We start from the raw sequence: 16,541 nt of genomic DNA, 5'->3' as shown, positions 1-16,541 counted from the left end.
ATGTAGATGCACACGTGCCTCTGAGTCGAGCCACTGAGGAACATGGACACAACCAACGAGCAGATGAGGCTGCTCAAGTGTTCCAAATAGACTTAAGACTGGGAACACAAGGATAAACTCGTTCTGGCTCAATGGGCCCATGACACATCAGGGCAGAGATGCAACATACAAATGGGCTCGTGACCGAGGGGTGGACTTAACCAAGGACACTACTGTGGAGATGATCCACAACTGTGAACCATGCGCTGCAATTAAGCAGGCAAAACGGTTGAAACCTTTGTGGTATGAGAGGAGGTGGTCCAAGTACAGGTATGGGGAGGCCTGGCAAATTGAGCATATCACACTGCCTCTGACCTGCCAGGGTAAGCGCTATGTGCTTACAATGGTGGAAACAAGTACATACTGCAGATAGGAGGAGGAGCATTGCATTCTAATTATTCACAGTACTGCTATGACTTTTCACTCTACTTTGAATTTCTTCCCCTTAATAGCAAGTCTCCTTGCTTTCTCTTTTAATGTAGCAATACTACAGAATCTAAAAGAAGAAAGGTAAAGAAAGAGAGAAAGAAGGATAGACTGAGAGTGAAAAGCCTGACAACTGTGTAACAAACAAGAACATAGTAGAAAAAAAATGTATTGTACTGAAGCTGAAAATTCTTTTTGAAAAATGTCAGAAGACCAGGTAGATTATTAAGCAATACAGTAAGATAATTATTTGTTTGCCTTGTTTGTACAATATTAACTACCTAATTTGTAAGGCATGGTGATAGAATTTAAATGCTAATAAAATCTTAACTGAGCTGATGTAATCACAACAAAACAGATTTTATATGAGTACATATCCTGTGTGGAAGGAACAAAATACCCAGCAGGACCAGAACCCTGGACTTCCACAGGGCAAACTTTGGTCTCCTCAATCATCTATTAAGGGAAATCCCATGGGACAGGGTGCTAGAAAATAAAGGAGCTCAAGATAGCTGGTCAACATTCAAGGACCACTTCTTGCAAGCACAGGATCAGAGTGTCCCAATGGTTAGGAAATCTAGTAAGGGTGCTAGGAGACCTGCATGGTTAAAGAAGGAACTACTGGGCAAACTTAAGTGGAAAAGGAAAATCTACAGATCATGGAAGGAGGGGCTGGTCACGTGGGAGGAATATAGGACTGTTGTCAGAGGATGTAGGGAGGCAATTAGGAAAGCTAAGGCCTCCTTGGAACTTAACCTTGCAAGTCAGGTTAAGGATAATAGAAAGGGCTTTTTCAAATACATAGCTAGCAAAACTAGCAGTAGAGGCAATATTGGCCCATTGAGGAATGAGGTGGGAGCCCTGGTGACAGAGGATATAAAGAAGGCAGAGGTGCTGAATGCCTTCTTTGCCTCTGTCTTCACTCCTGCAGGGTCTCCCTATGAGCCCCAGATTCATATAGCCCCAGAAGAAGTCAAGATAGAGGAAGAGTTTGACATGGTAGATGAGGATTGGGTTAGGGATCAGTTGAGTAATCTGGACATCCATAAATCAATGGGTCCAGATGGAATGCACCCAAGGGTGCTGAGGGAGCTGGCGGAGGTCATTGCTAGGCCACTCTCCATCATCTTCAGTAAGTCATGGGCAACAGGTGAGGTGCCTGAGGACTGGAGGATAGCAAATGTCACTCCAGTCTACAAGAAGGGCAAGAAGGAGGACCCGGGTAACTATAGACCGGTCAGCCTCACCTCCATCCCTGGAAAGGTGATGGAACAACTTGTTCTTGTCACTATCTCCAGGCACATCAAGGACATGGGGGTCATCAAGAGCAGTCAGCATGGTTTTATCAAGGGTAAATCATGTTTGACTAACCTCATAGCCTTCTATGAGGAAATTACTAGGTGGATAGATGATGGTAGAGCGGTAGATGTGGTTTATCTTGATTTCAGTAAAGCATTTGACACCGTCTCCCACAGCATCCTTGTAGAAAAGTTGATCAGGTATGGGTTTGGTGATCAGGAAGTGAGGTGGATTAGGAACTGGTTGAAAGGAAGGAGTCAGAGAGTTGTAGTCAATGGGGCAGAATCTGGTTGGAGGTGTGTGACTAGTGGAGTCCCACAGGGGTCGGTACTGGGACCGGTGTTGTTCAACATCTTCATCAACGACCTGGATGAGGGTATAGAATGTACCCTCAGCAAGTTTGCTGATGACACTAAGCTGGGAGGAGTGGCTGACACACCAGAAGGCTGTGCTGCCATTCAGAGAGACTTAGATAGGTTGGAGAGTTGGGCGGGGAGAAACATGATGAAATTCAACAAGGGGAAGTGCAGAGTTTTACATTTGGGGAAGAACAACACCATGTCCCAGTACAGGTTGGGGGCTGAACTGCTGGAGAGTAGTGTAGGTGAAAGAGACCTGGGGGTCCTGGTAGACAGGAGGATGACCATGAGCCAGCAATGTGCCCTTGTGGCCAAGAAGGCCAATGGCATCCTGGGGTGCATTAGAAAGGGTGTGGTTAGTAGGTCAAGAGAGGTTCTCCTCCCCCTCTATTCTGCATTGGTGAGGCCGCATCTGGAGTATTGTGTCCAGTTCTGGGCCCCTCAGTTCAAGAAGGACAGGGAACTGCTTGAAAGAGTCCAGCGCAGAGCTACAAAGATGATTAAGGGAGTGGCACATCTCCCTTATGAGGAGAGGCTGAGGGAGCTGGGTCTCTTTAGCTTGGAGAAAAGGAGACTGAGGGGTGACCTCATCAATGTTTACAAATATGTAAGGGGTGAGTGTCAGGAAGATGGAGTTAGGCTTTTCTCAGTGATGACCAGTGATAGGACAAGGGGTAATGGATGCAAATTGGAGCATAGGAGGTTCAAGGTGAATATCCAAAAATTTTTTTTTACTGTGAGAGTGACAGAGCACTGGAACAGGCTGCCCAGAGAGGTTGTGGAGTCTCCTTCACTGGAGACATTCAAAACCCACCTGGACCATTCCTGTGTGATGTACTCTAGGTGACCCTGCTCTGGCAGGGGGGGTTGGACTAGGTGATCTTTCGAGGTCCCTTCCAACCCCTAAGATTCTGTGATTCTATCATCTTTTCCTCATCATTCAGTTCTGCTCAAGTTCTCTTTCTTACACATGTAGTAAAAAGAAAACTTATATGCTTATATAAAACATATATGCTTGAAAATCAAATGTATTTCAAACAGCTTGTATCAGGTCACAGTCCTGAACTTCACTTTTAAAAATTGTGGTTTGATGTTTTTTCATTAAACATTACTTTTAGAAAATATCTCTTTTCATTCAGGTGCCTTTATATTATAATGAATTTTTTGTTTCTCAGATTTGATTGAGTTGCCTTTATCTAATAATGAAAAAATAGAAAACAGTTGCAGAGCTACACCTCTGATAGCTAAGCACAATGAAGGTGTGAGATTAATCAGCTAGCATGTGTTACAAATTGTATGTATCATGCATTCAATTCCCCTAGAAATTCCCCTAGTTTCCTTGCAAAAAACAGAGCTCCATGAGCAGAGCTGCCTGCTCATTGATAAAGACATGCTAAAGATCACCTGATCGTTGATAAAGACATTAAGAGAGCTCAGCTCACTCAAGATGATTATTTCCATAACCTTTCCTGGCACCAAGGTCAGACTGACAGACCTGTAGTTCCCCAGATCCCCCTTCTGGCCCTTCTTGTAGATGGGGGTCATGTTTGCCAACCTCTAGTCAACTGGGACCTCCCCGGTTAGCCAGAACTGCTGATAGATGATGGAAAGTGACTTGGTGAGCATTTCCACCAGCTCTCTCAGTACCATTGGGTGGATACCATCTCGCCCCATAGACTTGTGTGTGTCTAAGCAGACCATGAAAACTTATCTAAATTTACTGTCTATAAGTGACATTTTGAAACGTTTTCAACAAAGAGTTGTGGTGAATGGAGTTAAATCCAGTTGGTGGCTGGTCACAAGTGGTGTTCCCCAGGGCTCAGTATTGGGGCCAGCTCTCTTTAATGTCTTTATTAATGATCTGGATGAGGGGATCAAGTGCACTCTGAGGAATTTTGCAGACAACACCAAGTTGGGTGGGAGTGTTGATCTGCTTGAGGGTAGACAGGCTCTACAGAGGGATCTGAACAGGCTGGATTGATGGGCCAAGGCCAATTATATGAGGTTCAACAAGGCTAAGTGCCATGTCCTGAACTTGGGTCGCAACAACCCCATGCAGCACTACAGGCTTGGGGATGAATGGCTGAAAAGTTGCACCGTGGAAAAGGACCTGGAGATGTTGGTTGACAGTCACCTGAATATGAGCTGGCAGTGTGGCCAGGTGGCCAACAGCATCCTGGCTCGTATCAGAAATAGTGTGGCCAGCAGGACTAGGGAAGCAATCACCCCCTTGTACTCAGCACTGGTGAGGCCACACTTCGAATACTGTTTTTAGTTTTGGGCCCCTCACTACAAGCAAGATATTGTGGTTCTGGAGTGCATCCAGAGAAGAGCAATGAAGCTGGTGAAGGGTCTAGAGTACAAGAAGTCTTATGAGGAGCAGCTGAAGGAACTGGGATTGTTTAGTCTGGAGAAAAGGAGACTCAAGGGAGACCTTATCGCTTTCTACAACTCCCTAAAAGGAAGATGACAGAAAATTACCTCAAGTTAAGCCAGGGGAAATTTAGACTGGATATTAGGAAAAAATTCTTCACCAAAAGGGTTGTGAAGCCTTGTAACAGGCTACCCAGGGAAGCAGTTGAGTTACCATTCCTGGAGGTAGATGTGTAGCTTAGGGACATGGTTTAGTGGTGGACTTGGTACTGTGAGGTTTACTGTTGGACTGAAACTTAAAGGTCTTTTCCAACCTAAATGATTTTACAACCACAGCTACAAGGCCTACGAATAACATTCCATGCACAGATGGATTTGGTGTTTTAAACTACATGTAAAGATAGACACAGCATCACTGACTTTCTCCAGATATTATAATAACAGTAAACATTTACATATTTTCAATGCTAAAGCTGTTAGGTTTAATGTAAAAATATTTTTTCCTGAAAGTTACGATACTTCATGGGTATGACCATGTACAAAATGGTCTGTCTTATATATGAACACTGACAGTTCAACTTAAAAAAAATCCAACCAAACCACAAAATAGTCTGATTAAGTAGCCTTAGTTGTAAGCTTTGGTTAATCCAATTTGTTATATTTCTGTCCTTTGGGGCCTGTTTCTTCTGAAATTGGATGCAGCTACCCTTACTGGGTTGTTGGTGTTGCTTGGTGGGGGGAGTTATTTTACTTTTCTTTTTGCAAATAACTGAATTGACCCGTGAGACTACTCAAAACAAGCAGTAATTTTACCATGTGCTGTAACACAATAAGCTCTAAAAAGGAAGGGGCGTTTTATGCACTTTTGAAATATACATACAACTTTATCTCACAACTCCACATAAGCAAAATGTTCAAGTAGTTGCAGTAGGATTTTTTCCTGTGTCTCTTGCCAGGCTAACTGAGACAATCATCCTCTTTGGTAAGATACAGTACAGTAAATGGAATGAATTTCCAATGCAGTAACACAAGCTGTGAACACAGCTAAGTGTAAAATGTATTGCTTGCATTTTCAGAATCTCTCTGGAGAATAAATCAAGTCTATGAGAATTTGGTTCTCACATGTCCTGGTTTAAGAGTACCAGGACAAAAATTGCCTATGGCTATATTGACCTTCTGGGATCCTACCATCAACCTGTTGATGTAGCAGTTATAATGAGGGGGGGCAGGGAGCAGCTGTGCCTATGGAGAGGTGAGGACGGGTCAGGTGACCCAACTGGACCAATCACAGTATTCCTTCTCATCGTGCTCAGTATCAAATGGCTCCAAAAAGAGCCTTTGGCTCATCTATTGGTTAGATTGGTCTTTCTTTTGTTTTGGTTTTTTTGTCATCTCTCCTGCTGCTCCTGAATTTTGTTTTCTCGTTGGATAAGAATATCCTTTATCAAGGCAGGTTGCCTTCCACTGCTTCTCTTAGTAGGACTAGCTTAGCTGCTCCAAGGCTTTTGTGGACTGTTGCTGGGATCCTGGACTTAGGCACCCCCATCTGCTGCCAAGTCCAGTTTGGGACTTTTTTGGTTGAGAAGTAATTACCAACTGAAGAATGTGGGTTCTGTATTTACATATTTGTATATATTTGCAATTCACCATTATTATTGCTACTTCATTAAACCTCTTCTAGTTGTTTTTTTCCAACCCTAAAGTCTCTTTCCTTTATTCTCCTTTTTAACTTCCCCTGGGAGGGTAGTGGGGGAATAACATAGGCATACGTCACCTGGTTATTGGCTAAAACTGTGACATTGCATCAGACAGATAACTGCTTTTACAGATAGTTGTTCATAATTTACTATCCCAGTGATGTTAGCAGCATAATGAGTGTCTTCTTTTTATAAACACCTGCAACAAAATTACACAAACATGGGGTACCCAAATAATTCCCTATAGTTCTATGAAATGGAAGAATTTATGTTCTGATCACCAGAGGCAATAGCAGCTAACAAAGTGTTGTAGTAATAACTTAGGTGCATATATTGATATTTCTCCTTGTGGGTTCCTAATCACATTTTATTTAGCATACAATCAACTCCACTGAAATGCATCCACTTTTGAAGTGGAACATGGAAGCAAAATGTTACTTTTTAAGGATAGGTATAAAGAAATTAATTGTTCAGTAGAATGTACTTCAAACGCTGGTAGAATACTATAATACAAAAATTACTAGCTGACCAAAGCACTATGGTTAATACAAGAATTTTTCAAAAGATGACACATGAAGTTTAATGTGAAGACATAATCAGTATTGATCTCTTTCATTCCCTGTTAATATTCAGTGATATGCTGAAGGTGTCCTGGGAGTTGCACCCTGGAGCTCTTCCTCACTTTTTATTACTAAGGAAAGTATTGGAACCCCTGCTTTTCTGCATTAACTGTCTAGCTAACTCAGCTCACGCTATCAAAGATATATGCAGACCATATTAACATACAATAACAATTTAATTTTATATGGCTTCCTTTTTAAAGTTGATGGCAAATACAGAAACGAGTCTGAAGGATTCTCTGTTTGTATGACTAAAACAAATGCATTAAATACTGACTGGCATAGATAAAGTGGAGTAGGAACTTAGGGGAGAATTATATTTAATTATCTGAAGTGTTATTAAACACAGGGAAGAGAAACTAAAAAAAATATCCTCAGTGCTTGTGTAACAACCAGATGCCTTTGGTACAAGGTACACAATGACATGATTCTTCCATCTAATAGGGCTAGCGAAGGTGAAGCTTTTTAGTAAGATTATGGGAAGTTTTCTGGTTACATTCAAAATGCTTCTTATGGTGACGAGTCTCCACAAACTCTAGTTATAGCCCAAATTCTGCAAGTTGTAATGCAAATGTGAACTGTTACTTCTAACAACTGTCTCTTCTTGGCTGTTGCTTCTCTTCCCTTTAGACTTCAAAAAACCACAATATAATCAGACTGTTGACTGGTAACTTGTTTCTATTTAGGTTAAGGTCTGTAGAGTATATATAAATATCTCATCTCTCACAGCTATTATTTCAGGCTATCCACACTGTGGTGTTGGTTTACATCTGTCTCACACTGTGAATGCTATCTTTGAAGCCATCAAGGGAAGTGGTTTAGTGATAAGTGGGCAAGTCACCCAGTAATCTATATAGGAAATGAATAATGTCTATTTATATGATGTGCTCTTGACAGATACAAGTCTATAAATTACTTAAAAAAGCAATATGAACATCCAACCATTGGTGAATCCAATGGTAAGGGGAGAGAATGGAATGTATTTGCTGAGCTACCATGAGGTTCAAATCAACTCCTGTCTTTCAGGAAACTTACTTTCTTAGACACTCATCTCTTCTGGTAAATATGCATCTATCTGATGTATTCTTTCAGTGGATTTAAAACGTCAAAAGTGTTGCTAAGAATGACAAAGCAGGTCAAAATATGACAGAAAGTGAAAGTATAGAAACTTACAGGATATATTAGTAGCTAGCAACAGACTTTAGAAACAGCAGAAACAAAACAGAGAAAGATTTAGAAAGGCAAGTACTAATGATGAGGGGGGGAAAAGTAACAAAAGAAACAGATTAAAAATACTACTACTGTAAAAATGCTGGGGGAAAAATCTGAGACTAAAGGAGAGACTCATGCAAGGGATGAAGGAAGAAGCAGCATGAGATTGACACATGCTTGAAAACATATACAAGAGATCTGTTGGACAACAAATTATTTGGTTTGTTTTATATATTAAGTCAGGCCAAATTACTGAAGTCTCACCAAATCAGTGAGCACTGGATGCTTACTTCCTTTTAAGTGCTTTGTGAATCCCAGTAGTAAATGTCAAGCATTATGTTTTGCTGCTTTGTGATATAGGGACTTAAAGCTAGCAAATTGTGTTTAGATGTTTTATCCCTAAACATGTGGACTGTATTTTTTAAATTATGTTTATTTGGTTTCTGCTAATTGCTTTTCCGGGACTTATGTAAAGAAACTCTACTTGCAAGCATAATTATATCAGAGGCTCACATACAGACTCATATATAGTGATTCATAATTCTAATGTTTTATTACTTGTTCTAAAACAATTTTTGCAGAACTCCACAAAATGAACTATAATCTATTATAATTAAAATCTACAAATCTGCAACAAATAATTTTCTTAGTTACATATGTTGAGCTTTAAAAATAATCATTCAACTAGTACATTTAACTTTTGAAAGAAAATTATGAAAATTTTGTTTCTATAGCTCCTTAATGAGCTATACTATTTTAATACTACCCAAAGATTTACTATAGTGATAATTTCATTAAAACTAGGTCCAAACTAAGATATTCAGTACAATCTGATCTGAAGTATCTGATGCTTATTTCCTACTTTGTAGACTTACTAATTTTATTGTATTCCTGTAAGACAACCATTAAAATATATATATTGATCTCAGTTTTGAAATCAGTATTATATTTATCGTGGAAGCAAAATTAGGACCTACAAATATAAGAAATTTAAGGTATAAGAAAAGCTCGGTTTCGCCTTCTACTTATGTTTGCTATTCATTGCAAAATGAAAACAATCAGACAGTATAGTCAGCCTAATTTGTTTCTAAAATTTTCTTTTACCACTTATGTTCCCTAAAGGTTATAACTTATATGTAATTTCCTATTCTTTTTAGCTTTCTTACCACTGAAAAATCAATCACGATATTGTATATTTGGGGACACTGAGAATCCATACAATACAAGAGAGATTTTACTGCACGCTGCACCGCTGTGCACCAAAATATGCATATACAAATGATAAAAGTGATAGACTGGGTAGGTAACCAGCTCTACAGGAGAACAGATTGCATAGGGCAACAGGAACCCTGTATGTGGGGCTGAAAAGTGGTGTGGTAATAACAGCATCGGAGCAAATCCGAGCAGACCTAATTCATGCACTAGTAGCTCTCTAGCTGCCTAAATTGTATCAGCAAGATATATTTTAAAGCTTGCCTTGACTCAGTCATGTATAAAGGGATGTGCTAGATAAGGGCCCCCAGAATACTATGCAGATAAACCTCACCCCAGACTTCTGGGACCTTTATGGTGCCTTTCAGTTTCTTCTGTACTTTCCTCAATGAGAGGCTTCCTTTCATGCCAAACTGACATGGAAACTAGAATGATGTAATCAGATTAATTTTCATAGCTAATTTAAAAGTTACACTGGAGGTCATGGAAGCTTTAATATCCAAGTATGCCAATTCTTTTTCTAGTGGACAACACCGAAAGGTCATCCTCCTCTACCATAACCTTTTTTTAAAAAAAACAGATGAAAAATGTTACCAGAGCAACTGAATTTCTTGGAGCCAACATTTAGACAGTCCTCAGGGTTCAATGTTAAATTGTTCAATGTTCATTGTTATTTTATCAGAATCCTGCCGCAAGAGAGCACATGCATACCATTCAAGACCAATTTTGTTACATATGCATTTTTATTGTTGATCTATAACAAATAGGATTTAACTTAAAATGCTTTTTTTTCCACCCTTTACAAATTGAAGTCTATTTTCAGTTGTGTTTGCCTTCTTGGCAGCCATATTATTTCAAGATTAGGTCTTCTTTGTACAAAAGAAAGGCAGTTGAACAAAATACAAGAACACTTGCTTGGTACTATTTACTTCATCACCAAGAACACAAAAGAGAAAAGGAAAAAGGGAAAGAAAAGAGAAAAAACTGGGAAAATAGATGTCCTGGGGCAGTGCTACGGGCTTGGGGAGGAGTGGCTGGAGAGCTGCCCAGCAGAGGGACCTGGGGATGTTGATTGACAACCGGCTGAACATGAGCCAACAGTGTGCCCAGGTGGTCAAGAAGGCCAACACCATCCTGGCCTGCATCAGGAATAGTGTGACCAGCAGGACCAGGGAGGTGATCCTGCCACTCTACTTGGCCTTGGTGAGGCCGCACCTCAAGTACTGTGTGCAGTTTTGGGCGCCACAGTATAAGAAGGACATTGAGGTGCTGGAGAGAGTGCAGAGAAGGGTGCAACTATGCTGATTTAGGGGTCTTGAGAACCGGCCCTATGAGCAGAGGCTGAGGGAGCTGGGGCCATTCAGCCTGGAGAAGAGGAGGCTGAGGGGAGATCACATTGTTCTCTAAGACTACTCGAGAGGAGGTTGTAGTGAGGTGGGTGTTGGCCTCTTCTTCCTAGTGACTAGCAATAGGACAAGAGGAAATGGGGTCAAGTTGCAACAGGGGAGGTTCAGATTGGACATTAGGAAAAATTTCTTCACAGAAAGAGTGGTGAGGCATTGGAACAGGCTGTCCAGGGAGGTGGTAGAGGCACCATCCCTGGAGGTGTTAAAAAAATGAGTAGACGTGGTGTTTGGGGAGATGGTTTAGTGGTTAGGAGTTGTAGGGTGGATGGTTGGACTTGAAGGTCTTTTCCAACCTTGATGATTCTATTATAATTTTTATTAATTGCATGGAGGTCTACCCTTGATTGCACTTCCCTAGTAAAACAATGTAAGATTTCAAATTATCATAGGCTTATGTTTTGGGAAACAAGCACACACACATAATACTAGATACACTACTTTCCTTAGAGTAGCCTTTGCATTCAAGTTATTATGTTTCTGCTGAATATGTATGCAAACACAGATACTTGTACACACACACAAAAAAAACCCCTGTACATGTATATGCACAAAAATATAAAAAGAGAAAAAGTAAGAGTTACTTTGTTTGAAAGCACAGAAAATTAGATACAGTTGTTTGTAACCTCTATATACTTACTATTTAGTTGAATCCGATAACTGATATTCTCGCCGTCTATCATAACATTCCTGGATTCCAGGGTCATTCCATAAACTTCTTATTGCATCTACATAAGGGTTCTCAAAAGTTGACACCTTCTCTACATCGACTTCTCGAACTAACTGTGCATGAGCCTAATTTGAAACAAATAAAACAATAAAATTTACTTCATTTGCTATGTTTACAAATAGTTCATATACAGTGAATGTGATTAACAGGTAGAATTTTCCAGACTAGCCATCTCACCAATGTGAGGTTATGAATGAATGATGATAAGGTGTGTTTAAATTAAGAAAAAAAGTAATAGGTATAATATGAGAGAAGGTGAATTAATAATGTGTATATGGGCCCTTATTTCAGAATAAGCTTATCCTAATTCAGTATTATTTAGCCAAAATAGATAAAATGTTCACATTAAAATTTATATTTAATTAAGACAATTTTAAAGAATGCTTTCATTTTTCAGGTACAATTTTAGGGCATATAATACACCTGCTTTTTAAATTATAACCAGATAACCAACTTGGCAGAGTTAGACTGATGGGACCAGAAAAAATGAGGAGGAAATTTGTCTTTTAAAGAGATTAATTTATATGTACATACAGTGAGAGAGAAAAATAACAGATGAAAACTTAATCAGGCAAAAAATCCAAGCATTTCTATTCTCAAATCTAGTCTGCATTTCACACTAGACACATTTAAGCAAGGACACAAGCCTCTCTGTATTTTAAATTAGGCAAATGCATACAGAAAGGACTGGATACGCTCTTTTTAAAGTAATTTATCCTGCTTACACACTGTGGTGGTTTAGGTCCAGCCGACAACAAAGAACTATGCATCCTATCGGTCACTCCTCCCCCCACTGTGGGATAGGAAGGAGAAAATCTAACAAAAAGCTCATGGGTCAAGACAAGGACCAATCCTTCCTGAAGCACATCTTTCATCTGCTTTGCTCACAGGAAGAAAAAAAATAATTTAAAAATTTGAAAAATTATTTGGAAACCAATAGGGGTTCATAATAGGTTGAATTGTCAATTTCTCTACATCTCTACAGTAACTTCACAAAAAGGTAGGAGGAATTACTGCTTTGTTTTTGTTTTTGTTTTTGTTTTAAATTAAAAGTAATCCTTCTTCTATTTTACATGCATCATGGGATTTAAGAGCTTTATAGCAAGATCATGTCCTAGCACTTGGTTCTGAAGAATGGTGTTCAATATTAGTACTGTAAATAATGGTAATTTTTTCTGCAATATTATTTTTATATAGTTGGCATTATGCAAACATTAACACACTTGAGTTTTCGTTCCATTTTTAGGTGAAATAAGTGGCCGTACTTGACAAATCCCAAAGAATCCACTGTTTCAGTCAACTGTTGCAATAAAATAGTGAGTGCATTTTAAAATAAAAAAGTCTGTGAATTCTCACTTAAGAAGCATGCACATGCACAGAACACCTCCTGAGCCTCTCTCCTGTACAATTCCTGAATGAATCTTGCGGAAGAGTTGTTTTTAAGGATCAGAGGAATAACAGCTTTGCTTGGCTTCATGGATAGATAGCTAGAACTGAAAAAACTGTATGCCTCTTTGTAGAGTAGAAGTTACAATCAGTTGATTCAGACAGTTCAGAAATTCAGCAATCCCCACTCAATTGCCTAAACAAAGGCACCGCAGAAGCTTCACTGCCCATAATATCTAGAGAAGAGGCTAAAATTTATTTTCAAAGAAAAAGAGTGTCCCCTGCTGATTAACACATAGCAAAGAAAGCAATAATTTCAAACTGATATTTCTAAAAATATCAGGATTGGGAGGGTCCCTTTGAAAATAATGAATTATTCTAATGGGGATTTTCCTCTAAAAAATTGCATCAAACTTAAATGGTTGCATTTGCGTGTTTTCTAACCAAAATTATCGTCTTTCTAAACAAATTACCTCATTTTTTGAAAATAAACTCAGAAAATTAGCTTCAGAGTTATCCCAGGCATGTAAAGCTACATAGTATCTGATCGCTTACTTCTTTTGGGTGCTTTCCCTAATTCCTTTATGCAAGCATGTGTCTAGAGTAAAGAACTGGCAGGACTAAATAAATGGTAAAATTTAATCTCGGATTAAAAACTTATCCTGAACAGGGTTACGGAAGAATGAATTTGGTACTTTTAAAGATAGTAACCCAACATTATTTTCTCCAGAGAAACCATAAACATTATATACACGATGAGTAACTATTTGAAATGTGCCTTGAGGGAGATTAAAGTTTTATGTTATGTTTGACATAAAAAAGTGGTAGCTTCTTTATAAATTAGTCAAAATTTTTTCATTGCTAGAAACATACCTTATTTCTGCTCTGTCAAATCAGACACCAAACAGAGCTCATTTAAAGAAGGACAGCAAAGCATTGATGACTTGTCTTTCATGGCTTCAGGCAACTACTGTTCTGAAATACATGCCAACTTCCATCATTAGGAAGGAGGAAGAAAACCAAATAAACCCACATCTTTCTTATTAGCAAGAGCTTGAAAGCTTCTTCCTGTGTTGCCTGGTGTGTGCAAAACTGATCCATACTCTGACTTAACCAAATTAACATGTATTTTAAAGTGATTAATTCTGTTTACTAACTGATCGGTATTGACAGGGAAAGGCTGTTATTTAACAATCATTTGGGAAGGTTTATTTATTTGGCAAAGCATAAATGGAGTATCCTCTCAAGATGTTAGCCAAAACTGGACATGGTCCCTATAAAATAGAACATTAGTCATGAAAACAGTTTTGTGAGGTTTGTTTGTTTGTATTATGTTTCTACTAAGTCCCTGTTTTCAGTGAGTGTTAAATCTATGTGAAGGAAAGCAAAATTGAGCTTTTTGGAATGAATTTAGATTAAATTAAATTTGGAAGATGCTTTTGGGAACTGAATAAAAAGGGTAAAAATGTGACAACAGTCTATTGAGAAAACTATGTATTCTCATTATTAGTATAGCAAGACATCTATACTAAATTGCTTAATCACTCTGTGCAATATACTCTGGAGATACTTGAAGATGCAACAAGAAGCTGAAGACCTTGGGACAAAGTCAACACTGAAATACTGATATATTCTATCAAATGTCCTGGAGTCAAAAGGTTCTACTTAGCCAAAACTGTTCTGTATCTACCCCCCTAATGATTCTTTCACAAATGCCCAGAGCAGTTTACCAGAAAATCTGGGAGATAAAGTAATCAAGTTAATTTAGGGAAAGTGTTGATGCAGAAAAGACAGGCTGTTTGTTAAATTCTACTATCCAGAAAGAAGCATATTAATAGGATCTATCTACTCTGTTCTTAAGTACTATCAGAAAAAGACAACTGCTTAAGAAATCAGCATACAGCTACCACACACACACACAAACGTTTTGAACTGGAATTACAGTTTTAATGCAAATTAAGATTGAACTAGATAGTTAGCAAAATAATCTGCAAGTCAAAAGAGAAGATACCATTAAATCACCTTAAGGAACAAGAGAGGATTATATTGAAAAAAGTCAACAAAACTATTGACCTGACTCAGTACCAAGTGATGTTATTATAAAGATTTATGTTTTCTTCAGTGAGCTTTCAACTCCCCCTGAATAAGAAAATGATCATAATTACTTTTTTGACCTGGCAAATAAGTATTTTCATTCAGAAAAATAGGTCAGGAAGTATTTTGCTCTTTGTAGGTCACCCTCTGTTTAATTTAAGCAGCAAAAAGAAATGTTTTCAGTGTCTGCTCCTGAGAGTCAGTGCAAAGCTCCAGTATAATAGTGGGGGGGAAAAATTCTACACATGAAAAACAAAAAACTGGATAAGAAAATAAGGCTCTACCTATGCACACTTCTGTGGCTGCTGCTCTGCAGAAGCTGTCTCGGCTTCCTGCTGTCACAAATATTGCTGTATTATGAGGGTCACACATACTGTTTCAACTCTGATAAGTGGGCTCTGTGCATGATATTTACAAGATCCATCAGTGAAGAAAAAAGTATAAAATGTTTTTAAAATGTGGTCTCTTGAGGAGGAAACAAAAATTTAATTAGAGATCATAGAATCGTAAAATAGTTTGGGTTGGAAAGGACCTTTAAAGGTCATCTAGTCTAACCCCCTGCAATGAGCAGGGATATCTTCAACTAGATCAGATTCTTCAGAGCCCTGTTCAATCCAAAGACTTAACAAGCAGTTTCATTAAACTGAGGCAAGCATACATTTCTAGTAAGTCTCTCAATATTATCAGAGATCTCACTGTTTGTTTTTTCCCCATTTAACCTACTAGATTCACAGGAGCCCTTGAACGCTGTCCATCAGTGCTGATATACTGTAAATGCCATAAGTCCCTATAACTTCATTGCTGTGAGCAAAGCCTTTGATTTACAAAAAATAAATAAATAAAGCATAGTGGTTGACTGATACCAACCTTTAAGCCTACCAAAACCTTTTTCATCTCTATGACTAACAGTATTTTGGGTCTGGCACTAATACTTCTAGCCAATAAATAGTGATTGAACACTCTAGAAATTACTATCTCTACATGAACCAAATAAATTAAATAGATTACTTAAGGGTCTTACCAAGATCCTTACATTTTTCTCCTTGCCTTCATATCAGACCATAATGGAAATCCAACTACCATATGTATTTGATGAATGATAGTTGGTTCAAAAGGCTGTGTTACCCAATACAGGCTTTGTATGCTGAAAAGTGCCCTGCAATCTTCTGTAAGTGGCCTTAATTCACATCAAATCTACTTTTATTAATATAACAGAAAATACTGCTACTCAGTACGTTCTCCTGTTGTACGTGCCATAAAAATGTGATGGCAACAAGGAGAAAGAGATAGGAAAGGAAATTTCTTCTTTAAAGAGGATATTCTGTGGGCAGTTGTGGGTAACGGTCCATCTTCTCTCCCCCCCAAATAAGACTAAACAAAATGCCTTTCAAGCCAGCAGAGCAAGAGTGGCGTCTTTTTACTGATTTAGCCAAGGACAGACTGGAACAGACCTCTTGCTCTACCAGATAAGTCCACAACAAGGAAAGAGCATAAGGGTTATGATAACTGGCAGAAAAATAGACAATAGGTTAAAGGCTGCCTCTGACAGAGCACGTACCTGGCCAGTGCTAATCGGCTCATTTGAACAGTGGTACCTAATTCGAACAGTAATTTCTGATCTATAAAAGAGGGCAAGTTCTGCAGGCCTGCGGCTCCCTGTCTGCCCCCCTGCTGCAGTACGGAAGCCGCCT

General features: G+C 38.8%; 1 protein-coding gene across 1 annotated transcript in view; it reads right to left on the bottom strand.

Moving 5' to 3' along the window:
- The window catches only part of LOC104395825 (guanine nucleotide-binding protein G(q) subunit alpha-like), a 27,957-nt gene that overhangs the window by 3,816 nt on the left and 7,600 nt on the right, over positions 1 to 16,541 (bottom strand). Inside the window, exon 2 of the mRNA XM_010005570.1 lies at positions 11,281 to 11,435. Within this exon, the coding sequence (XP_010003872.1) occupies positions 11,281 to 11,435 (155 nt within the window). The remainder of the gene's footprint in view (positions 1 to 11,280; positions 11,436 to 16,541) is intronic.

This window comes from Chaetura pelagica, unplaced genomic scaffold (assembly GCF_000747805.2).
Source record: "Chaetura pelagica isolate M959 unplaced genomic scaffold, ChaPel_1.0 scaffold1099, whole genome shotgun sequence".
Classification (NCBI taxonomy): Eukaryota; Metazoa; Chordata; class Aves; order Apodiformes; family Apodidae; genus Chaetura; species Chaetura pelagica.
The sequence above is the reverse complement of the archived record's forward strand: the minus strand, read 5'-3'. Positions and strand labels throughout refer to the sequence as shown.